Source organism: Henckelia pumila, chromosome 4 (genome assembly GCF_033568475.1).
Source record: "Henckelia pumila isolate YLH828 chromosome 4, ASM3356847v2, whole genome shotgun sequence".
Taxonomy (NCBI): domain Eukaryota; kingdom Viridiplantae; phylum Streptophyta; class Magnoliopsida; order Lamiales; family Gesneriaceae; genus Henckelia; species Henckelia pumila.
This window is the reverse complement of record NC_133123.1, coordinates 155,977,283-156,002,126: the sequence shown is the minus strand read 5'-3', so window position 1 is coordinate 156,002,126 and position 24,844 is coordinate 155,977,283. Positions and strand designations below refer to the sequence as shown.

At 34.9% G+C, this 24,844-nt stretch overlaps 4 protein-coding genes across 19 annotated transcripts; 2 read left to right on the top strand and 2 right to left on the bottom strand.

The window, feature by feature from the left end:
• The first annotated feature begins 5,591 nt into the window (after positions 1–5,591).
• Positions 5,592–9,344, top strand: LOC140865259 (uncharacterized). Of its 16 annotated transcripts, XR_012144514.1 has the most exons (9): positions 5,592–5,630; positions 6,113–6,211; positions 6,620–6,670; positions 7,097–7,136; positions 7,333–7,449; positions 8,019–8,325; positions 8,530–8,626; positions 8,725–8,840; positions 9,123–9,259. XR_012144514.1 is itself a non-coding variant. In XM_073269831.1 (8 exons), the coding sequence occupies exons 2-8, from the start codon at positions 6,119–6,121 to the stop codon at positions 9,240–9,242; spliced, it is 825 nt and encodes a 274-aa protein (XP_073125932.1). In that variant the 5' UTR covers positions 5,592–5,630; positions 6,113–6,118; the 3' UTR covers positions 9,243–9,344. The 16 variants fall into 16 exon arrangements, 9 of the variants coding, with proteins under 9 accessions (XP_073125932.1, XP_073125940.1, XP_073125939.1 ...); XR_012144517.1 differs by lacking the exon at positions 8,725–8,840 and having other exon boundaries at positions 8,523–8,626; XR_012144520.1 differs by having other exon boundaries at positions 8,019–8,134; positions 8,530–8,840; positions 9,123–9,152.
• A 1,008-nt stretch (positions 9,345–10,352) lies between these two features.
• On the top strand, positions 10,353–14,016 carry LOC140865004 (uncharacterized). The gene is made up of 3 exons (XM_073269478.1): positions 10,353–10,765; positions 11,617–11,846; positions 12,063–14,016. Exons 2-3 carry the CDS (start codon positions 11,625–11,627, stop codon positions 13,866–13,868), a joined length of 2,028 nt encoding a protein of 675 aa, XP_073125579.1. The 5' UTR covers positions 10,353–10,765; positions 11,617–11,624; the 3' UTR covers positions 13,869–14,016.
• A 1,084-nt stretch (positions 14,017–15,100) lies between these two features.
• Positions 15,101–19,229, bottom strand: LOC140864003 (protein CANDIDATE G-PROTEIN COUPLED RECEPTOR 2-like). The gene is made up of 6 exons (XM_073267860.1): positions 18,835–19,229; positions 17,838–18,029; positions 15,815–15,974; positions 15,601–15,703; positions 15,412–15,493; positions 15,101–15,328 (listed from the first exon to the last, which is right to left on the bottom strand). The coding sequence occupies exons 1-6, from the start codon at positions 19,111–19,113 to the stop codon at positions 15,251–15,253; spliced, it is 894 nt and encodes a 297-aa protein (XP_073123961.1). The 5' UTR covers positions 19,114–19,229; the 3' UTR covers positions 15,101–15,250.
• A 1,533-nt stretch (positions 19,230–20,762) lies between these two features.
• LOC140863974 (chaperone protein ClpB1) lies at positions 20,763–24,509 on the bottom strand. Its single transcript, XM_073267797.1, has 7 exons — positions 24,370–24,509; positions 22,988–24,150; positions 22,686–22,867; positions 21,967–22,589; positions 21,607–21,886; positions 21,313–21,510; positions 20,763–21,212 (listed from the first exon to the last, which is right to left on the bottom strand). The coding sequence occupies exons 2-7, from the start codon at positions 24,138–24,140 to the stop codon at positions 20,916–20,918; spliced, it is 2,733 nt and encodes a 910-aa protein (XP_073123898.1). The 5' UTR covers positions 24,141–24,150; positions 24,370–24,509; the 3' UTR covers positions 20,763–20,915.
• Positions 24,510–24,844: the final 335 nt, after the last annotated feature.

The window sequence follows — 24,844 nt, the reverse complement described above, 5'->3', positions numbered from 1 at the left end:
AAAATTTCAGATGTAAAACGGGATCTTGAGCTCGAAAATTTAAATTAACTAAACAATTCTTTTTATCGGAGAGGACTAAAAAAATTCATAGTTTTAAAAAAATTGATCGAATGGGTAGTTTTCTTTCACCAAAGTTTGTCAAAAATTTTTTTTTAATGTTATATGATTCATTAAGAAATTATATTTTAAATACTAGAAAAGTCATGAAATTCTATGGAGGTTAATTTTCAAACAAATTCAATTATTGTTAAGATTTATCTTGTGTAAAGAATGAGTCGTTTCCTTTTGCAACGCTCATTGATTAATAGAGTTATTAGAGGCCTACGTGGTTGGATAGACAAAACCAATTAATTAATAGGGGTTGATATTTTAGAGAGGTTTTTGCTAATAAAATCAAAAATTATCATTATATTTTTTTTAATAAAAACTTGAAAAAAACTCTTGTTAAAAGTGCCATTTAAATTAGTAACGTAATTTACAGTTCAATGTGTACTTTTGTATATGTTTCTATTTTGATCAATGAGATTTAATGTATTTATTGATAAAGTAGGACATCATAGTTGAACGACATGATATGAAATATTTTTAATAAAAAATTAATATAGGTGAAATGGGTCTCTAATTTCATATTGTAAAAATTATGCAAACTTGAACTTTCAAGTTCACCATAAGTTCATTACAAATATTCCGTATAGAAGTTTGATTGTTTATAATTTAGTGGCTAGATAGCATTCTATTCTCGAAATACGATGCGATTTAATATTAAACAATTGACTAAAAAAGAAAGGAATTATTAGATATTATTTAAATTTCTGTATTTTTAGAATAATTTTGATCCTACACACGGGTTTGATGATACAAATCATACAATTAGGAATATTTTAGCAGTGTCTCCAGAGAGAATGTTCCCACAATCGAACTTTCCCCCATTCGGACGCAGCCTGTGGCACTGTCTAGATCCAGCTAGCCAGAGGAAACAAATGACTCCATCCTGCCACACAGGACCGTCAATAAGAACTTTGGCAACGACTGCCAACGAAAGAATGGTGGGGAGATTTGATCCATATATATAGGAAGTGTCATTGACTTGCATGTAAATATAAATGCTCGGTTAAAAGATGGACAGCGCTTAGTGTGGGATCAAGGATTGGATCTAACCAAATTCGGCTACCTCGGAGGAATCTTAAAATATCCCCCTAAATGTCGCCATGAAATTAATTTGACTTTATGAGATAAACTGAATTGTTTGATTTCAGTTGTAGGCTAATAGTTTAAACTTACATGGTGAGGAGTCACTAGTCAGTTAGTGTTGTGGATTGTGGGAGTATGGTTTCTTCTCAAGTAATGTGCTAGCAAAGTGAAGAATTCTTTTTGAGCTATTTGGGCATTCCGAGCCCGAAAAACTACAGCCCCCATCTTGCAATTTTAATCTTTATCCCACTCCACCAAACCAAGAAAAGTATATTAAAAAACATCTCATCAAAAGGGAGGAATTCATCGAACCTCGTGGTACACATGTGCTTCTAGGAGATGAATGCTGGAGATACCAGATTATATAGCTTATTATTCATTTCCTCCTGTCGCAGCCATTGGATATGCTCCTCTGAGTACTTCAAGCGAGTTTAAACCTAAAGGATTTAATAACCATGTCTGGCAAAAGACACTTGAAATTTATATTCTACTTCACAAAACATCACATGAAAATTTGACAATAGACCCAGAATTAGTTAGTTAGATGGCAGAATCTGTATTTATTCTTTTTAGTTTACAGATGATAAATGACAATTGACAAAGTAGCAAGTCACACCTTACATAAAACAAGGCTGCACAGTCGAGTTGATTCGGAATGAGCACTTAATGAAACTTACCACTTGAGGATTAAAAAGTGGGCGAGATCAATCAATAAAATCACCCAATAAACTGCCAATTTTGTCAGAAGTTGAAACCACTCCAACGCATATTAGTGGATTTGAAAGCTGAAAAGAAAGAAAACAAAAGCAAAAGCTCACTTCCCAGTTGATATGTTGACAATCTGAACCGATCCATCGTTGGAACCAGTGATGCACAAGACTAGTGTCAGAGTTGATCGTTCTAAGCATGTGAGTCCTTCAGCATGATAAGGATGACCTTTAGAATGAAGATGTACAATTATCAATAGTGCCAGCAAATCCTGAGGCTTAGAAAACTGTCGGTAATGATAGAGGAGCATGCCCTTTTGACTTTTTTTTATAGCACAGATGTTGTTAGCAGGAATTTCCAGTGCTAATCATCATTGTTGGTGCAAAAGTTAGCTGCGGTGAGTGAGAGGGAAATAGAGCGACAGCAAGCTAGAAATATAAACGTAGGCGTGGGATCACCATTTTCTTGTCACATGACTCTTTCCAAGCTGTTCATCAAGAGTTAGCAAATTTCCACAAAGAACTTCACACTTAGTTAAGCAAAAGTTACACAATCTCTTGTACTAGCTTATTTTCTCAAGTTTATTTTGTCTCTTACCAATTATCTGCTTATCGTAAACCTTCATTAGACTTCAAAACTTTGAAAACCTAGGATTTTTCTAACGATATACTTCAAATTCTTGAAATTCACAAGTCATTTGTTAGATTGCTGACACCATACACATATTTGGAATTATCCCAAGAAATGTTCAAGAACACTTTCATTTTTTTTGGTTTCAGAAATTCTTCAATTGATGTCAGATTCCATACCTGCTGATGCAAAAGTGCAATTTACTTTGATCTTCCATAAAAATCCTTTATCAGCGCCACCAACCAGTAGAAACCAATGTACGGATTCCGTTGGACTGCATGCAGCAGTGTATAGTTCACCTAGAAGCAAAGGTACACTTCATCTAAAGTTTTGTTAGAAGAATTAATTCAAAGTAACAGGACACCTTATACTGGCTTCATCAAAACGAAATGGCATTCAAAACCAGAAAACATAGGGCAAACTGCATGTACAAGTAAATATGTGGAATTCATAATATAGCAATATGATTACACTAATGGTCAACAGAAAAAGATATGGTGCACCTGTGACCAGTAAATATGTTGTATTGAAGCATACGGACCAACATCTTGTAACCATAATTTCACTACCGGGTAAGATAAAAGTCAAACGTACAAGAAAAATAATTGGGATATAAAAACTCATTCACAAAAAAAAAAAAAACTCTATAAGTTTATAACTGTATCACGAAGACTGGTCTCATGCCTCACATTATTTATCAGCAACTCCATTAAGTTGAGTCATTTACCAAATGAATTGATACTCCACTAGGATTTTTACGATTCTATTTTCCTACTCTGAGTGCTTGAAACGAAATCATTGAATTGACCATGTAGGTAGGAAAGACACAGTCCGTCCGTATGTACCTAGTGTTCTCTTTCATCCACTTTCAATAAATCATGAAAACAAGTGCACATCAAACATATTACAGATATCTTGTGGGTATATTGCGGGATAAATCATAATAAGTATTTGTAATATTATGGATTATCAAATACACACCGGAAACTTCTTCTCCATAAGAGCCTCCTTCATCTCTACACATCTGGGAAGTTCTGAAAATCACAAACAATTCAATTACCATATAAAAATAAAGTAGAAAGTAGGAAAACAAACACAAAAATGGCGTGATGAAAACATGGAGTGCTGTTAAAAAAGAAACACAACTTCAAAGATAAAGGCAAAATACGACACTCTTTCCGGTAAAAGAACAAAAAAAAATCTGTTCATTCTAACATATACCCTTTGTATATGAAAATCATTCGCCAACTTATAAAATAAACCTTTTTTCCACTAAAACTAATCCACATAAGAGGGCCACCAATCACTGCAACTAAACAATTTTAAAACCAAAGGATTTCTCCCATTCCTTTTAAAAATTTCACTCTGGATACATGAAACTCTAGAACCATCATGATAAAACATCCGACAGCCTCCATTATTTTGTGAATAGGCCTACGGAAGCATGTTACAATATACCTTCTTCATCTACATCATACTCGTTAATGATTTCGCGTTCATCCGGAAAAACCTCTTCTCATGAACCTTCACCGTGGACTGGAGAAGGTGCATTCATTTCTGAAACATACAGAAAATGAAAACTTCAGTCCAAGCGTTAATCAGGATTTGATAATATTACCAATGAATTTTTTGGGGGGCACCACATATATCAATAGAAAACTAGCAATAACTTCGACAAAAACAATATCTTTTTCGGCCGAAAATTTCGTTTAATCTAAACGTGATCCAAACAGATTGTATGGATTTGATGGATGAAAGGAAGAAATAAAGTACTGTAAGCATTATTTTCCCAGCGCGTTTACACTCAACTGAGCAGACATCGCCAAAGTGAAAAGTCGAAACTTTTATGCTCAAGAAGTCGAACTTGACATCATAATTCGACTTTTCAAATGAGCCTAACCAGCTCCAAAATCATATATAAAAGATGAAAAATCGAATCGAGCCCATGAACGGGAAAAATCCAATTTTTTTACAAAAAATTATAACAACACTAAACAATATGTATTGATCTTATATTATAACACAAACTAGAATTCTACATAAAAATATGAGCTTTGATGTACCCAAAAATAGATGAAAATACTAAACGGCGGATTATCCGGGGGGAGGGGGTGGACGGCCGGTGGTGTGATCGGTTGTTAAGGGTTTTTGCCGCCGGATGGGTTTAAGGAATTGTTGATTTTGGGAATTAATTTATAATAATTTTGTTGAAAAAAAAATTGTTCTTTTTAATTAATGTTTGTATTTTCACATTAAGATACATTAAAATTTGATTATTAGATTTGTGTAAAATAATTTTGTCTGTACCATATCACTATTTTCGAATAATAGTGATTAATTCTTTTTTTTTTTCTATTCTTAATATCTTAAATTAAATATAAGCATGCTAGTTCAAAGTTTGAGCAATGTTATACATTATTTAATTGTTTTTTTGAATATTTAAGTTATAATTTTATTTATTTGGCAAACCATCGACATATTATATATAATTTTTTTATATATAGTACAATTTGTTATTCATGTCCATTCACCGTGCCCACATAATGTGACCTACCATGAGGTGACACTCAACTATTGGATGTGATGAATTCATGCGTCCAATAGTTGAGTGTCACCTCATGGTAGGCACATTAGGTGGGCACGGTGAATGGACATGATAACAAATTGTATATATATATATATTTATATATAATATGTCGATGGTTTGCCAAATACATAAAATATAACTTAAATATTCAAATAAACAATTAAATATGTATAACATTGCTCAAACTTTGAACTAGCATGCTTATATTTAATTTAAGATATTAAGAATAGAAAAAAAAAAAAAGAATTAATCACTATTATTAGAAATTAGTGATATGTACAGACAAAATTATTTTAAACAAATCTAATAATCAAATTTATGTATCTTAATGTGAAAATACATACATTAATTAAAAGAACAATTTTTTTTTCAACAAAATTATTATTATTAATTCCCAAAATCAACTATTCCTTAAACCCATCCGGCGGCAAAAACCCTTAACCACCGCTCACTCCACCGGCCGTCCACCCCCTCCCCCGGATAATCCGCCGTTTAGTATTTCATCTATTTTTGGGTACATCAAAGCTCATATTTTTATGTAGAATTCTAGTTTGTGTTATAATATAAGATCAATTTCATATTGTTTAGTTGTTATAATTTTTTTAAAAAAATTGATTTTTCCCTTCATGGGCTCGATTCGATTTTTCATCTTTTATATATGATTTTGGAGCTGGTTAGGCTCATTTTGAAAAAGTCGAATTTGATTCAAGTTCGACTTCTTGAGCATAAAAGTTTCGCCTTTTCACTTTGCTGATGTTTGCTCAGTTGAGTGTAAACGAGCTGGGAAAATAATGCTAACAGTACTTTATTTTTCTTTCATCCATCAAATCCATACAATCTGTTGGGATCACGTTTAGTTAAACGAAATTCGGCCGAAAAAGATATTGTTTTTGTCGAAGTTATTGCTAGTTCTTTGATATATGGTGGCATTCATTGGTAATATTATCAAATCCTGATTAACGCTTGGACTGAAGTTTCATTTTCTGTATGTTTCAGAAATGAATGCACCTTCTCCAGTCCACGGTGAAGGTTAAGGAGAAGAGGTTTTTCCGGATGAAAGCGATATCATTAACGAGTATGATGTTGATGAAGAAGGTATATTGTAACTGCTTCCGTTGGCTTTTCACAAAATAATGGGGCTGTCGGATGTTTTTTTCATGATGGTTCTAGAGTTTCATGTTCTGATGAAATTTTTTAGGAATGGGAGAAATCCTTTGGTTTTAAAATTGTTTAGTTGCAGTGATTGGTGGCCATCTTATGTGGAGTAGTTTTGTGGAAAAAAGGTTTATTTTTTAAGTTGGCGAATGATTTTCATATTACAAAGGGTATATGTTGAATGAACAGATTTTTTTTTGTTCTTTTACCGGAAAGAGTGTCGTATTTTGCCTTTATCTTTGAAGTTGGTTTCTTTTTTAACAGCACTACATGTTCATCACGCCATTTTGTGTTTGTTCCTAAATTTCTACTTTATTTTATATGTAATTGAATTGTTTGTGATTTCAGAACTTCCAGATGTGTGTGATGAAGGAGGCTCTGATGGAGAAGAAGGTTCCGGTGTGTATTTGATAATAAATAATATTACTAATACTTATTTTGATTTATCCGCAATATACATACAAGATATCTGTAATATGTTTGATGTGCACTTGTTTCTTGATTTATTGAGTGGATGAAAGAGAACACTAGGTACATACGGACGGACTGTGTCTTTCCTACCTACAATGTCAATTCAATGATTCTGTTTCAAGCACTCAGAGTAGGAAAATATAATCGTAAAAATTCTAGTGGAGTATCAATTCATTTGGTAAATGACTCAACTTAATGGATTGCTGATAAATAATGTGAGGCATGAGACCATTCTTCGTGATACAGTTATAAACTTATAGAGTTTTTTTTTTTTTTGTGAATGAGTTTATATCCCAATTATTTTTCTTGTACGTTTGTCTTTTATCTTACCCTGTTGTGAAATTATGGTTACAGATGTTGTCGATGATTCAATACACATATTTACTGGTCACAGGTGCACCATTTCTTTTTCTGTTGACCATTAGTGTATCATATTGCTTTTATGAATTCCACATATTTACTTGTCATGCAGTTGCCCTATGTTTTCTGGTTTTGAATGCCATTTCGGTTGATGAAGCCAGTATAAGGTGTCTGTTTCTTTGTATTAATTCTTCTAACAAATCTTTAGATGATTGTTCCTTTGCTTCTAGGTGAACTATACACTGCTGCATGCAGTCCAACGGATCCTACATTGGTTGCTACTGGTGGTGGCGATGATAAAGGATTTTTATGGAAGATCAAAGTAGATTGCACTTTTGCATCAGAAGGTATGGAATTTGACTCAATTGAGAATTTCTGAAACCAAAAAAAATGAAAGTGTTCTTGAACATTTCTTGGGATATTTCCAAATATGTGTATGGTGTCAGCAATCTAACAAATGACTTGTGAATTTCAAGAATTTGAAGTATATCGTTAGAAAAATCCTTGGTTTTCAAATTTGAAGTCTAATGAAGGTTTACGATAAGCAGATAATTGGTAAGAGACAAAATAAACTTGAGAAAATAAGCTAGTACAAGAGATTGTGTAACTTTGCTTCACTAAGTGTGAAGTTCTTTGTGGAAAATTGCTAACTCTTGATGAACAGCTTGGAAAGAGCATGTGACAAGAAATGGTGATCCCACGCCTACGTTTATATTTCTAGCTTGCTGTCGCTCTATTTCCTTCTCACTCTCCGCAGCTAAACTTTGCACCAACAATGATGATTAGCACTGGAAATTACTGCTAACAACATCTGTGCTATAAAAAAGTCAAAAGGGCATGCTCCTCTATCATTACCACAGTTTTCTAGCCTCAGGATTTGCTGGCACTATTGATAATTGTACATCTTAATGTAAAGGTCATCCTTATCATGCTGAAGGACTCACATGCTTGACGATCAACTCTGACTCTAGTCTTGTGCTCACTGGTTCAAACGATGGTTCGGTTCATATTGTCAACATATCAACTGGGAAGGTGCTTTTGCTTTGTTTTCTTTCTTTTCAGCTTTCTATGCCACTAATATGCGTTGGAGTGGTTTCACTTCTGACAAAATTGGCAGTTTTTTGGGTGATTTTATTGATTGATCTCGCCACTTTTAATCCTCAAGTGGTAAGTTCTTTAAGTGCTCATTCCGAATCACTCGACTGTGCAGCTTTTTATGTAAGGTGTGACTTGCTACTTTGTCAATTGTCATTTTCATCTGTAAAATAAAAAGAATAAATACAGATACTGCCATCTAACTAACTTATTCTGGGTCTTTTGTCAAATTTTCATGTGATGTTTTGTGAAGTAGAATATATATTTCAAGTGTCTTTTGCCAGACATGATTATTAAATCCTTTTTGGTTTAAACTCGCTTGAAGTACTCAGAGGAGGCTATCCAATGGCTGCGACAGGAGGAATGGATAATAAGCTTATAATCTGGGATCTACAGCATTCATCTCCTAGATGCACATGTGACCACGAGGTTCGATGAATTCCTTTCTTTTGATGAGATGTTTTTTAATATTCTTTTCTTGGTTTGTGGAGTGGGATAAAGATTAAATTGCAAGATGGGGGCTGTAGTTTTCGGGCTCGGAATCCAAATAGCTCAAAAAGAAGTCTTCACTTTGCTAGCACATTACTTGAGAAGAAACATACTCCACAATCCACAACACTACTGACTAGTGACTCCTCACCATGTAAGTTTAAACTATTAGCCTACTACTGAAATCAAACAATTCATTTACTCATAAAGTCAAATTAATTTCATGGAGTCATTTAGGGGGATATTTTGAGATTCCTCCGAGGTAGCGAAATTTGGTTAGATCCAATCTTGATCCCACACTAAGCGCGTCCATCTTTTAACGAGCATTTATATTTACTTGCAAGTCAATGTCACTTCCTATATATTTGGATCAAATCTCCCCACCATTCTTTCGTTGGTAGTCGTTGCAAGTTCTTATTGTCGTCCTGTTTGGCAGGATGGAGTCATTTGTTTCCTCTGGCTAGCTGGTTCTAGACAGTGCCACAGGCTGCGTCGATGGGGAAAGTTCGAATGTGGGACATTCTCTCTGGAGACTATGCAAAATATTCTTTTGTAGGATTTGTATCATCAAACAGTGTGTATGGTCATGATTATTCTAAAAATACTGAAATTTAAATAATATCTAATAATTCTTTTCTTTTTTAGGCATTGTTTAATATAATTCGCATCGTGTTTCGAGAAGAGAATGCTATCTAGCCTCTAAATTTAAACAATCAAACTTCTATACGAATATTTGTAATGAACTTTTGGTGAACTTGAAAGTTCAAGTTTGCATATTTTGTTCAATATGAAATTAGAGACATTTCACCTATATTAATTTTTTTTAAAAATATTTCATATCATGTCGTTCAACTATGATGTCCTTCTTTATCAATAAATATAAATCTCATTGATCAAAATAGAAACATATACAAAATACACATTGAACTTAAAATTACGTTACTAATTTAAATGCACTTTTAAAAGAGTTTTTTTTTAAGTTTTTTTTAAAAAAAATATAATGATAATTTTTGATTTTATAGCAAAAACTCTCTAAAATATCAACCCCTATTAATTAATTGGTTTTGTCTATCAAACCACGTAGGCTCTAATAAATATATTAATCAATGAGCGTTGCAAAGGACGTCTCTTTCTTTAAACAAGATAAATCTTTACAATAATTGAATTTGTTTGAAAATTAACTCCATAGAATTCATGACTTTTCTAGTATTTAAAAATATATTTTCTTAATGAATCTTATAACATTATAAAAAAATTTTTGACAAACTTTGGTGAAAGTAAACTACCCATTCGATCAAATTTTTAAAAACTATGATTTTTTTTATTCCTCTCAGATAATAAGATGTTGTTAGTTTAATTAAATTTCGAGCTCAAGATCCCGTTTTACATCTGGAATTTTTGTGTACCTGTGTTCCGACAGATATTTTTATTTATTTTTATGAAATCCCTTGATAAAATCCAATTTCTTGACAAATTAAGATATTGCAAGAAGAAAGATAATCCAAAGACCAATCCTAGAAACAACACTCATTAAAGTGCAAGCAAGATTCCCCTGTTATCCCCACACACCACACCACAAACACCACACCCCCCTCCCTTGTGGGGCCCAACATTGACAAATCCCATGTCTCTTCTCATTCAAGTTTTATGCTCTTCCTCCCCCACTTTCTTAGTAAACTGTGTTGCTCTGACCCCATCAGATCCAAAAATCTCCAATTTTTTCTCTTTTATCACAGAGCTTCCCTTTTCCATTGGCCTTTGCGTGTTCACCAATTCAAGCCTTCTTTTCTTGGCCTTCTTCCCCTTTTCTTGCACCAACCAAAGCCCGGTTTCTTTTTCTCTCATTGTATGCCAGCTTTCTCAAAGCTTCAGTTCCTCGGGTTTTCTTTGTAATGGGCTCTCACCATTTCACTTCATTTCTGGTTTTCCTCTGAAAAAAAGCCACCTTTTTTGTCTTTTCTTGTTTTTCATGCTTTTGATGTTCGAGGTTTGTTTTCTGTTGAGTTCCCGGTGAAAAGAAGCTCTTGTTTCTGCTGCTGGTGGTGGATTCAAGTGGGATTTTTGTGCTTGGACTTTGTGGTAATTCAAGAAAGTCTCTTCATTTATGGAGTTGATAAGTCCTGTGTTTCGATCTGTTTTGTTTGTTCTCATCCGGGATGGTTTTGATTTCATGATTTGTAGACAGAGTGTTTGTGGGGAACTTTGATTCTTTTCTTCCTCTCCATTGTAATTTGATGGTGGTCGGCTGTCGTTTTGATGATAGGATCCATCCATTGTGACATAATTTCTCCATGATGGAAATAAAATTATGCTAATGTATTATTTCATTTTTTTCTCATTTCATGTAATAATTCCAATTTTCTCAGCTTGCTGTTGTTTATCTTCTCTTTTAGTCTTTTCTTTTCTAAATATTGGTTGCTTCTTGCTTTAAACTTCTTTCTTGGTCGTAGCTGGAAAATGCGGATTTGGTCATCAAGAGACACCAGGAATCGAGATACTGATCCTGTATTTGTGGATGCCGATCTGTTTTTCCAGATGTGTTGTTTAAATTTGAAAGATTATGTTTCTTTAGTGTTGGTTGATTGGAAAGTTGTATTCTTTATGGCCTTTTCGGCCTCTATGCATTTGCCTAATCGATTGCTTTTTATCTATATGTCCTTTTCTTTTGTTCTGAACTTTTGGTGCTTTTGATTTCTGATGTTATCTTGTTGTATTCATTGACGTCGAATTCCACTGGCTGACTCATTTTTGCTCAAATAGTCGGTTCACCATTTCAAATCCCTGTCTTCTTCGGTATCATACATGTTGTCTTACACCCCAAAATTACAAGGAATGCCCACTTATTTGTTCATGGTTATATGATAGTAAGTAAAATGAAAGTCGAGTTCCTGGTTGCACGTAAAGACTTAAACTTTTCTTTTGGCAAGCAGGAGGAACTATGAATTGTGCAAGCTACGTCCCTTCGTGTTACCAACCGAGGGATCTTAATAAGTGTGAAAGTGGTTTTTCGTTGCACCCATTCGTCTTTGATGGTAAGAATGGAGAAGAACAAGGGGACAGCATTTCTTTGCTGCCGTTTAATATGAATCAGCATTCGGGTCATGACAAGGTTTTATTGAGCCAGATAATGCAGAAGCATGAAGCTACATTTAGATATCAGGTATGCATACCGTCAGGATTTAATCCTCATCTTTTTTGAACTGGTGACTGTGCTATCTATTGAAATCATTAATGGCCTTCATTTTGTTCATTTAACCTGTATTTTTATTTGACTTTTTTTCATTCCACGCATCTTTTTGACAGGCTCGATACATGGCCTGAATGTCATCTCTATAGAATAGCTTTTTTTAGTTTATCTTTTTTCTTGTTCTTACAGCTCCAGGAACTGCACAGATTGTACAGAAGACAAAGGGAGTTAATGGATGAAATCAAGTTGAGAGAAATGTTTTCTCAACATATACAATTCCCCACATCACAATCAAATAACTGTTTGTCTCAAACCCGGTCTGAGGTTTCTCAAACATCGCGTACAACTAGCTGGATCCTTGGAGATCGATTAGATAATAAGCTGTCTGTACTGAGCACAGATAATCTTCGAGGTCCTTCAGATTTTGTTGCGGAGAATTTTCAAGAACCAACAACTGCACATCCTGGTTTACTGCTGACAAGAAACTGTTATAATAGAGTCCAAGCTCCTCCATTCACAAGTAAAGGACATGAAATGAGAATTCTGAATCTTCGATTTCCAGATTCTGTGTACCATGATGCAGAAGAGAGGGAGCGGTTTGACGAGGTAAATGCTTCTAAAGATCCTAAAAGGGATTCAGAATTTGCTCGTTTTAAGACTGGAGATTCTACTTCTTTTGATGCAAGATGCCAGAATAAAATTTTTTTGATCGACTTAAATGAACCCATACAACTTGAATCCGTGGCTTCAAGTTCCACAAGTCCTTTGGAACCTTTTCCGTGCTACTTCGAGTTTTCACACCATGATCCTCGTGCTTCTGGAGAGGTAGAAACAGGATCTGTTGTTCCTAAACACTGCGGACATGATAGCTATGGTAGGGACTCTGTTGATAGAAATACATCTGTCGGTATCGATTTGAACTCTATGCCACTCAGTTGTTCATCAGAGACTGTAATTACTCAAGTAGACCTTCTGAATTCGAATCAGGAATACAAAATTGAAGATCCGAAAGAACATTTGCTTTCCTTCGTAGAAAAACCAGATTATAATAGTGGGGTTCCTTGCTCTTTCAAAAGCAAAACATCACAAGCTTCTAGTGTCGACAAAGCAGTAATTTTGAGTACTAGTAGCTCTATTCATCATCATGAAGTGTGTGAACAAAAGCGTGTCAAAATCGACCTTGAAACAAGGATCGGTGAAAAGCCAATGGAATTTGAAACTCATATAGACTTAAATGTTTGTGTAATCTCCAATGAGACATTTCCATCTCTGTCAAGTAACAATGTTGGGACTAAATCTGCTGCAGAGGCAGACTTGGAGGCTCCTGTGAGTCCAGAGAACAAGGAGGGTTTTCCGCCGAGAGGAAAATCCAAGGATATGCCACTCAGTACTCCTAGTCGTTTATCTGAACGAGGAGAATCAGACCCTGATGGGATTGCTGCAGAGACTTTACTCTTACTATCCTCAGCTATGATGCAGGACTTTAACTTGAGTAACTCTCTGTATTGGCTTGCTGAAATAGCTACTGCGACTGGTAATGCCGAGGACCAAGAAAACAAGGTTATGGAACTGCAAAATGGCTCAACCAACAAGGATGGATTCAAGCATTTGTCAGATGGGATTGGTGAGTTTAAGGATACTACACTTTGGCCATCTCAGAAGAAGGTCCAAAATCTCTCTCGCGATGTTAATGAAGAGAAAGAAAGAGTTACTTTGTCATGTAGACCTGTGAGGGGCCGTGCAACTAAAGACCATAACACGGTTAAACCATTCCAGAGAACATGTTCATCGACGAGAAACTTAGTAAAGAACTCGAGCGAAAGATCCAAAACCCACTCCAGATCATGTCCTTCAAATGCCAAGAAACCAATGGCCTCCATTATGAAAGAACCGGCGACTCGCAGTAAAGTGGGATTTCTGCAGAGTTGGGGAAAGATGAAGAAACGGCAAGGTGGTCCTAGACGTCGCGCTAGTAAGTTTATTACCATCAGCTGAGTTGGTCCTAGAGGTATGAAGTGTAGTTTTGTTTCTTTATAGGTGATATGATAAACATCATTTATGTTACTGATTAAACTATTGGCCTTAGAGGCATGAGCAGCTTTGTATATATGAAATTTGTTGTTGTTTAATGAACCATGTTTGATGGTAGACAATTTTTGTCAGATTCTTTGAAGTTTGTTTCTTTTTGGAAACATGAAATGAAAATATTTGTCAATTAACCTTGGAATTATGGGACGAGACGATGAAACATCTATGATATAAAGATGATAAATTAATCTATATATTTAGATAACATAATGATTTAATATTTATAAATCTAATCTTTTGTTGAAGTTAAAGTCGAATAGTGGACGAAACAAATATGTACGATCCATTGAAGTCTTATATATATATAGTTCACAAATGATTAGGAGGTTAAGACAGACTATTATTGTCATTGTTGTTATTATTTGTATTTGTTCCAAGTTTCGTCATAAAATTCCTCGTGATTTAGTTTTCCATTCATTCTTAAGATATTATAACATGAAAAGATGCTAATACAAAAACTGATGGAGATTTTTCAGTTTATGCACAAACTAGTTACTGTCATGAATCTGGTTGCTTCTATATCTATGTTGTAAGATGCTCGAAGTGTGACAGCGTCATAATCAAAGTGTCCATAAATGCGAGTTTAGTACGAGATTAAACATAAAAAATTATTATAATTTTAATCCTATAAATGAGCAAAAAAAATAAATAAATGTATAAATTTATAATTTTTTTAATCATCGTGACTCGAGAGCAACTATTATTAAAAAAAAAAATCCCCTTGTCTTCAAGGTTTTTTTGTTTAAAAAATTATATTATCGAATATTTAATATTTAAAACTAAAAAACAATTGACTTAAAATTGAAAATAAATAATAAAGTAACCTTAAAATTTCAAGCAAAAAACTTCCGAGTCGTCGTACTTTTTCGCACTACAAATGTTATCATCCTAAAGTTGACGGTTTATTTTTCCCATTTTGCCCGAAAAAAAACCTTTTCTTCACACTTCATGTTTAATCCACTTTTTCACATTTTTTTGAACATAAACTTCGTGTTCAATTTCCTTTAATAGAAATTTACAGATACAACATTAGGGAGATCCTTAATTTTATTCAAATAAAATGAGCTAAAACTCTTTTAAAATCTCATCAAATGATATATATACATTGGTTGAGTGACACTACACTAATTGCTATACACTGTTGAATTAACCACATGGGTTCTTAAAACATTGTTAGAATCATGAAATATACACAAGACTCGAATGAAGTTACACAAAATATCCACGTGATTTTTATGATTCAAAGGTATCCGAAAGATGCTCGGCATAGCATACTATAAACACATGATCTAGTCCCAATCGGTATCGAAAAAACCCGCATCTTTCATCTCCGAGTAGTATGCGCTATCCAAAAGCCAATCTTCCTCCTGGAAATAAGTTAGTTTGTTTTTAATATAATTTGCATATATCGAACCATGCTACCCTATTGATCAGACAGAGTACAAGTTACCTGGAAGAAGTCTGCAAGAAAAGTGGCGTAAAGAAAAGGAAGATAGAGGGAATGGCGACAGATTACTATTATATTGTACAACCTGAAAGAAGAGATGTGATTTCATAAACAGAACGGAGAGACGGATAAAAGGATGTGAAGACAGACGTCTATCTGTCAAGGAGTAATGGTTTTGAGCACGATACGTACCAAAGTCCAAAGCCAAAACCAATTCCACTGAGTCCATTTGCAAACAATCCTACAACATTTGTTATGAACATGACAACCACGTAGTTGTAGAATGATGGCCTTGCTGTGTTTTGTCCCCATTATTTTTTAAACGGAATAGGCTAAAAGGTTAGTCCGAGGAAAGATACAAAATTATGGGAAATAACTCGATCTTGAAGAAGTTGTTTCGACTCACGTGGCAATCTATCTTTCCACTTGGAATAGTGCACAAAGAGTATGTAGGTATATACTGCTGTAAGCATCAAAGTGTGAACAAACAGAACACTCCATTTCCCCCAATGTGAAGCATCAGCACTAATGAAAAGTGGAACCTCAAATCCAAAGACAACTATTGCCTGCCCATTGACAAATGATCACAAATCGTTGGGGAAGTAATGAGCAGAAAGCAATTCAAAATAAATATTTCAAGTTCACAACATAACAAGATAAAATGTGGAATGATTTTTTGCTGAAGCAGACTCAATAATCTATCAGGAAAATGTTATTTCCATATTTCTGCTCAACGCCAGTTCAAGTTTTCCAAACATTCTGCATTCTTTTCATATTTTCTCCTCAGGATAAAAATGAAACCTGCAAACTTTAGGTTCAGGTGAAAGCTTAAGACATCAAAGAGCAGAGAAAACCGATATCTGATGTCTCCAACATGATAGACATGTGGATGTTTGATGTTTCTGGCATTTCATTTCACAAATGGATAGATATAACTTTCCTAGGCATGAATCTGACGACATTTTCAGTGCTATTCAGTATATTGCCTACAAGATGTCAACATCAGGAATTTGTTGAATTTCCTTTGATGAGGAATTTTATGTGATCATTTTTAAGGTATGTTATCAGATGTGTTGATTTTTCAAGGGAAATTCGTATTGCAAAATTTTTGCAAGTATTCTAATAGTTCCACGGATTTCTTGTCACCACACATATGATCCCTTCTGAATGGGTTTCAATTAGAGGCAACTAGAAGCCAAACATTAGCTCGATAATTCATTGGTAAGGAAAAAAAGGAGATATTATTCAAAATTAAAAGGTTGATCCGCTAGTTGCAGGAGTTGCTTCAGTTTCATGAAAGCAATAAATTCCAATATATTTGGAAATTCGTCACATGTCATATACTGTAGGGTTATTTATAACCAAAATCTAAATAATTATAGTTGTAAATTTAACGAGTCTGGTGTCTAAAAAAAAAAAGAAAAAAGAAATGCAAAAGAAGAGTAGATGGTGCATATGCAAATGTGACAACAATGATCCAGAATAGAATGGTTCTGACAGATTAATAACGTTGACAAAATTAACATTCTGGGAAAAATTAATGAGCTGAGATGGAAGGTGGCAATGAAATGAGATTTGAACTTTAAGCTTTTAACTTCCAGGAAGAACGCTCACAGCCAAAGTAAAACTAGAGGATCCTTTGATAAACTTGGAATATGATTTTGTTAGGATGGGTTTCAAATCTTAATCATGGGTCCAACGCTAGCAATAATATAGTGGAATGTGAAAGGTCATTACACACGAGCTCAAAAACAGGAATTTTAGTTTCAATATTGCTCCTCCATTAGAAAAATAATACAATTTTCAGAACCTAACTGGCAGAAGTAAAAAATACAATTTCCACAGGGTTTTATGGTGTAATAAAGAATTTTTTCTTCTACTCTCACTTTATCTATATACGTATATGTACAAAAAATGGAATTTCTAACAAGAGAACTATATTAAGCGCCTTAATGCAATCAAATCCATAAGAAATCATGGTCACTACCAGAAGGTCGTTTTGGCTAGAAGTATTTTGTGGCAATAAATCCTTTAAAATTGTCTGAGTCATGTACCAATCAATAGATTTCCTTAACTTCTAGATCAAGCTTTTTTCAATCAAAACAATGAATTTGGTTATTGGAGACACATGAAAACTGAAATCCATGATTCTAAATTTATCACTCAAAAATGCCTCAATCCAAAAGACATCTAACAGAATTTTCAAAATTTTGAATTACAATATAAAAAGGAACAAAAATAAATTGAGCCAAGACAGGTAAGCTAGTATAAATACATTGCAGAAATGTGCATGAATTGAACTCATTCCAAAAGCTTGAATCAAGGATAATAAGGGAAAAAACTATGTTAACAAGCAGTGAGCTAGGAAACTGGAGAACGTATATATCTATTTAACAAGTTAGTTGGCATATCAATAAGACAGATGTTACCTGAATAAGTATATCAACTGCAACAATTGAACCTGAAACCATGAAAGTGTGTGCTAGTGCCTCCAATCCACTAGAATAATTTTCCTGTAGAAGAAAAGGGAGTAGGCTAATTTCTAAAGATAGCATTCCACATTCTGTGAACAAGGATAACAGGTTCCAAGCAACTGTCTTCCCAGGGGCACACTGCCATGCCTGTTTCATCACATAAGTCAATACCATAAAAACTAGAGAGTTGGAGTCTATAATCCATCAAAAACTTCATTTAGCAGTTGTACAAACAATCTTTCCTTGGGAATAAGTATAATTTCATCAAAGGCAAGTTTTGTTTTATATATATATAGGAATGAAGTTATTTTCTATCAAAAAACTGAAACTTGGCCAGGAACGTAACTTCAAAAGTAAAGCTTTGTGCAGTAATTAATGGCTTAAACTAAATCCACCGAAATACAGAACTAAGTGCCCGAGCCAAGCATAAAGCAGCTAAAGCATGAGAGTGCCCTAGAGCCTGAGCGCTTTATCAGCGTAAAGACAAATATTATTAATATCTAATGCTATTAAAATCACATAAAAATGGCACCACCTTTTGGTACATATTTCACAAGAGTGTTGTCCCACACGCCAAAGCTATTTCGTCCGCCATGCCAAATTGCCAAGCACAGACATAAACCATTATTCTAAAATCACTTCCAGCCATAACTGTAGAGTATTCATGAACGACAACTACCATTCACTCCAAAAACTAGGAGAATAGGATACGTAGTAAAATGACAAACTTTGTACCGGTGGAATTCAATGTCGCGAGAAATGAAGCTACAGGAAGGATTGTCAAAATATGCAAATTAGATTACGCAAACTAGATACACGAAAATAATCACACAAGCACTGCCTCAAAAGTAGGGAAACATTTAAGTGACAGCTGTTTTTTCCACCGTATACAAACCAGAAATATTGATTTATACCAAGTAAAAGAAGCAAAATTAAAAAATCGAAAATCTACCTGAAGAATAGACCACGCCAAATTGAGAACAGCTGCGAACCAAAGGAGCGCGTAGAACGCAATCATAACATAAGACTTCCGGTGCCTGAGCTTCTTCACACTGCGATTCGCCTGAAACCCAAGGTACAGCACCAACAAAGCGGACGGTACGACCAGAGATGCATGGCGCCAGAAGCCGCCGCAACCGGAGCTGTAGAATCTGGAATCCGCCGCAATTTGGATTGCAAATGGAGGATCGGTGGCATTTTGCGAGGATAAAGTGGAATTAGGGTTCGACATTCAACTCATCCAATTATAATCTGAATTTCTTTATAGGAGAATTAGGTTAAAAATGGCAGCTTTGATCGAACTTCTGGTCAAGGCTTTATAATTAAAACCTGATAAACTTCGCTTCTCTTGATCTTAATATTGTCGGGGTTCTTTTATTATTTTTCATTATATATATATATATATATATATATAAAATAATGTTATATTTCATTTTATTATCTTAGAAACCCCTTTTTTATTATTTTTTATTTTTTTCAAAAATAAAATTTTATTTTTATTATTATTTTTTTTGAAACATAAAAAAATTCTATTAATCAAGCAAATCTTGTTGTAACTCATTACAAAAAATATCAGAAACTTTTTTTTATAAAAAAAAAAATCAGAGACTTGAGCCCCTTTCAAAGCCATTTTGGTAAGTTTTGACGACAGTGACTAAAGTATATATTTATCATTTAACTTTGGTAGTTATTTAAAATTTTATATATTTATATTAAAAAAAATAAAAATAGGTGAAAAATAAAAAGGAAAAAAAAATGACTTGCATTTTGAAAACAACATTCTATCATATTATTAATAATTGCACCCATTTTTTCTATATCGAAGGAAACTACAATCAATTTGGTTTATGTCATATTGACCAAACACGCATAGCGTGTGCATCTTTTGCTAGTATATATTTGATATTACCCCCTTTTTTTCTTCTTTTTTTTAAAGATCGTAACTGCTTAAATCACATTGTGAGAGATACAATAGGGTTAATTTATAATCAACAATTAGTATCGAATTGCACGCGTTGTGTGTTTAAACAGTACATTTTACATACACATTTGCGTTCATAAACAATTCGTTTTTTTATTAGAATTGTAGATAAAAATATTAAATCATTGTAAAAAAAAATTAAAAACAAAGAGGTCACACCAATATACCAATTTGATGTGACCTCACACTTAGACCCCGTTTGGTTTCAAAAGCCAGACCAAAACCCCTACCAATATTAATAAGTGTTTTTTTTTTAAATGTCTACCAAATTTAAATGGGGCCTTAATATAACAGAGTTACAGAAGAGCTTTCTAAAACAGTAAATTTTCATGATTATGCTACAGCTCAATTTTAGTATAATAAATCTAATATTATTACTGTCAAAAATAATATAAATCTAACAGTTTAGTTTTCAAGGAGTTAATGTTTCGATCTAAACCAATCAAAGTTATTATACAATTTTATTTTATGCTTGTACATTATGATAAAATGTAATGGGTTTTTATTATTTAAATTTTGTTTAAAAAAAACCTAATAGTAATGATAAAAATAACAAGAATATATCATATGAAATAAAAGTAAACGGTAAATTACCAAAATTGTTGTCAAACAATATCGCACATCAAAGTTAAATGTTGTTCGATAATCTGCATAAAACTTTAATAAATTAATTTTAATCTTTCGGGAACACTCTCTAAGTCGAACTCATTATTTAAACCAAAGTTGAACCAAAGTTCTAATTCAAAACAAATTCAAAGTAAAAAATTTTAATTATTCAAATCAATCTTGAGTTCGAATATACATAAGTCGAGCATTACATTTTTTGCATTTTTTTAATTATTCGGTTTGTTGTTTATACAACAATTAGCTATAAAACATTACGAGAAATGGCGAAGGTATGCAGACAATAACTTTTGCTTTATTTCACGTCACATTTGTTGAGAAACATACAAAAGCATTCAGAGAAACTACACTTTTGAGGCAAAAACTCCTTTGCCGACACCCAAAAATATACTCAAAACTTCACAAGAACATCTCAGACTTCCTATTATTCACTCATCCATTTCATCGTCATCAAGTATTTCTTCGATCTTGATTCTCTTTACTGCTTGAAGAGTATCCGACTGTGTACCGTTCGATAGATGAATCAATATATCAGATTTCTCCCCGGTGTCAGCGTTCACGAGCCCCCCATTCATCTCAACAGTGTACACCAATTCTTTCCCATCAACAGATGCATCAATATACACAGTCGAATTTTCATCGATCTCCTCACGTAGAAGCATTTTCGACAACTGAGTTACTACCTTTTTCTCCAGCCACCTTCTTATAGGTCTTGCACCATAAACCTGAAAGCAAGAAATAAGTACGATCAGAATCGGTCTAATACTTCATGACTTATGATGGCGGATCTGAATGTGGAAGACTGGAAGTGAAAGTTGTACTTACGGGATCATAGCTTTCAGCTAATATGACATCTAATGCTGATTCAGTCACGCCCATCGCAATGCCTCTCTCAGCTAGGCGACTTGCAACATCTTTCAATTGTAGACGGCACACTTTCCTCAGTTGTTCATGAGAAAGAGGATCGAATACCACAATTTCGTCCAGTCGGTTGAGTAACTCGGGTTTGAAGTGTTTTCTCACCTATAATATGGAATAAAATTTAACTGGTTAGCTATCTGGCAATTAAGTGTATAAATTTTTTCCTCAAGAACCATGAAATGCAAGAATGTTCATTACCTCTTGCATCACCATGTCACGAGCCCTCTCCATCGTACACTTTCCCAATAATCCTTTCAAAAGATACTCTGCTCCAATATTAGAGGTCATAATAATGACTGTGTTCGTGAAATCAACAGTTCGGCCTTGGCCATCAGTTAATCTCCCATCATCTAGAACTTGAAGTAACGTGTTAAATACAGTTGGATGTGCTTTCTCTACTTCATCGAAAAGAATGACACAATATGGCCGTCTCCTCACAGCTTCTGTTAGTTGCCCACCTTCTTCATGCCCGACATAGCTATCAAATGACACAAACGAGAATGATAAGAAAAATTCCCTAGTGGTAAGCACAAAATGCATTGAAGGATTTTCACTTACCCTGGAGGAGCTCCAATAAGCCGTGCAACAGAGTGTTGCTCCATATACTCAGACATGTCAATTCTTACCATCAAATTATCATCGTCGAAGAGTTGTTCTGCCAGAGCTTTGGCGAGCTCCGTCTTGCCAACGCCCGTTGGACCCAAGAAAAGGAAAGAGCCCGTTGGTTGTTGGGGTCTGCCAAAACCAGCTCTTGATCTCAAAACAGCCTCTGAAACAGCAGTAACAGCTTGATCTTGTCCCACAACTCGTTGGTGCAACCTCTCAGAGAGACCAATCAATCTCTCTTTATCATTCTGTCCGAGTCGCGTGACAGGTATACCTGTCCAACGTGCCACGACTTCGGCAATTTGGTCAGGGCCGACTGTCTCTGTAAGCATCCCATTCTCATTCGAACTGGATTCTAATGTTGCAATGGCAGATTCAACCTCTTGGATAGCTCCATATCTCAAGTCAGCAGCTCTAGCAAGATCGTACCTCCTTTCAGCTTCTAGCAAGGCATATTGAAGTTCGTCTCTCCTCTGTTTGAGCCTTCGAAGCTCATCGATTCTTTCTTTCTCTTTGTTGTACCTCATTTTCAATGGTTGAAGCTTATCCCTCAGGTCATCAAGCTCCTTCCTCACCTAAAAAATTGTTAAAAAATTCCAGTAAAAATGTTACAAAAAGAACCACAAAGTACAACCACAACCATACAATTACAACAGTAAATTCATACTCACTTCAACTAGACGTGCTTTGCTAGCTTTATCCTTCTCCTTCTCAAGAGCATGTAATTCGACCTCCAACTGAATTCTCTTTCTTTCCAAATTATCTATTTCTTCAGGCTGACTGTCGAGCTGAACCCTTACATTCGCACAGGCCTCATCGACAAGGTCGATCGCCTTATCAGGCAAATGTCTCCCTACGTAAAAAAAAATCAAAGAAGATCAGTAACCCAAACCATACACTGCTCACTTTGGGCATGTGACAACTGAGTAACATACATGCAAATACAACATTAGGATTTTGATATAAAGCATACCTGTAATATATCGTGCTGACAGTTGAGCTGCATTGACAAGGGCTCGATCTTGAATTTTAACACCGTGATGTCCTTCGTACTTTTCTTTCAAACCCCTCAGTATACTGATTGTATCGATGACACTCGGCTCAGCTACATAAACCTGCTGAAACCGTCTCTCGAATGCAGCATCCTTTTCCACATATTTCCTGTATTCCTCCAATGTCGTGGCACCAATGCACCGCAACTGACCTCTAGCAAGCATTGGCTTGAATAGATTGGCAGCATCCATTGATCCCTCTGTTCGTCCAGCACCTAGAACTAGGTGAATTTCATCGATAAACAAGATCACTTTCCCCTCGGCCTCTTCAACTTCCTTCAGAACAGATTTTAACCTCTCCTCAAATTCACCTCGATATTTTGCACCCGCAATCAATGCTCCCATGTCCAATGCAATAAGCCTCACATCAGCAAGATTACTAGGAATGTCCCCGCTAACAATTCTTTGAGCTAATCCCTCGACAACGGCTGTTTTACCAACACCAGGCTCGCCAATGAGAACGGGGTTATTTTTAGTCCTCCTCGAAAGAATTCTCACAACTCGCCGGATTTCTTCGTCTCTACCAATCACAGGGTCGAGCTTACCAGCTTGCTCGACAAGGTCACGGCCATAAGTTTTCAATGCCTGAAATGTGGTATCCCCAGAGGCACTCTCCACCTTCCTTCCTTCCTTTCCCCGCAATTTATCGACTTCTGCTTTCATTGTAGCTGGTGCAACCCCAGCCTCCTTCAACAGTTGTTGAATCTGAGAATCCTCTATAAGACCCAGAATGAACTGGTCAACAGCCAAATGAGTGTCACCACGGGACTTTTGCAAAGATTGTGCTCTACGAATGACCTTGATCAGCGACGTACTAGCCGGTATTTCATCCGGGGGAGGTGACTGAGTCGGAAGCTTTTTCAAAGCTTGGTTGATGACCCTCTCCACCGATCTCGCCGCCTCATCACTACCACCGACATTGACAATGGCTTGCCGGAAAATACCATTCGAATCAGAAATCAACGCGGCAGCAAAGTGAAGAGGAGTAAACTGAGCATGGCCAGAATTCAGAGCCAACCCATGAGCCGCAGCAAGGGCTTCATTAGTCTTGTGTGTAAACTTCTCAGGATTCATCTTTTATGGTCTGTGAAACGAAATTAAACCAAAAGAACAATCAAATTCACACTCACAATTGAATGATATAGACAAACTCCACACACCAATATTATTAGAATCCTAAATACGGAGCCTGCAAGAAACCAAAGATTCTCCCACAATAATAAGCTCAAATAACAGACCGCAAAATGCACAATGCACAAATCCCACTAAAACAATGATACAAAAAAACAAGAGCGAAACATACCTTTGAAATTTATGTGCTGAATTTCGATATCTGCAGAATGAGTGCGAAATCGAGCGTTCAAATCACGAATTTGTTGCGACAAATGGGAAGAACGGAGCGGTAGTTTTATCGAGCAGAGTGGAGGCGTCTGGAATATCGGAGGTTGCTCTAGAAGCTTTTGGATTTCTTCCACGAATCCACCCTTTATTGAAAAGATGATTTATTTATTTTTTTTCGCAAAATTGATATTTTTATTATTATTTGTTAAATATAAATAATAATAATAATAATAATAATAATAATAATAATAATAATAATTAGTTAAATTTAAAGGCATGCATAAATACTATTTAATTTCTTTTGTTAAAAGTAAAATTATAATTAAAATTGAAACGAAATACCAGATACATTTTTCTACGTGTCATATAAAAAAAGTTTAAAAATTGTGCAATAAGCCTATACATCGAAATTTTTCGTCACAATAATTTATAATAAA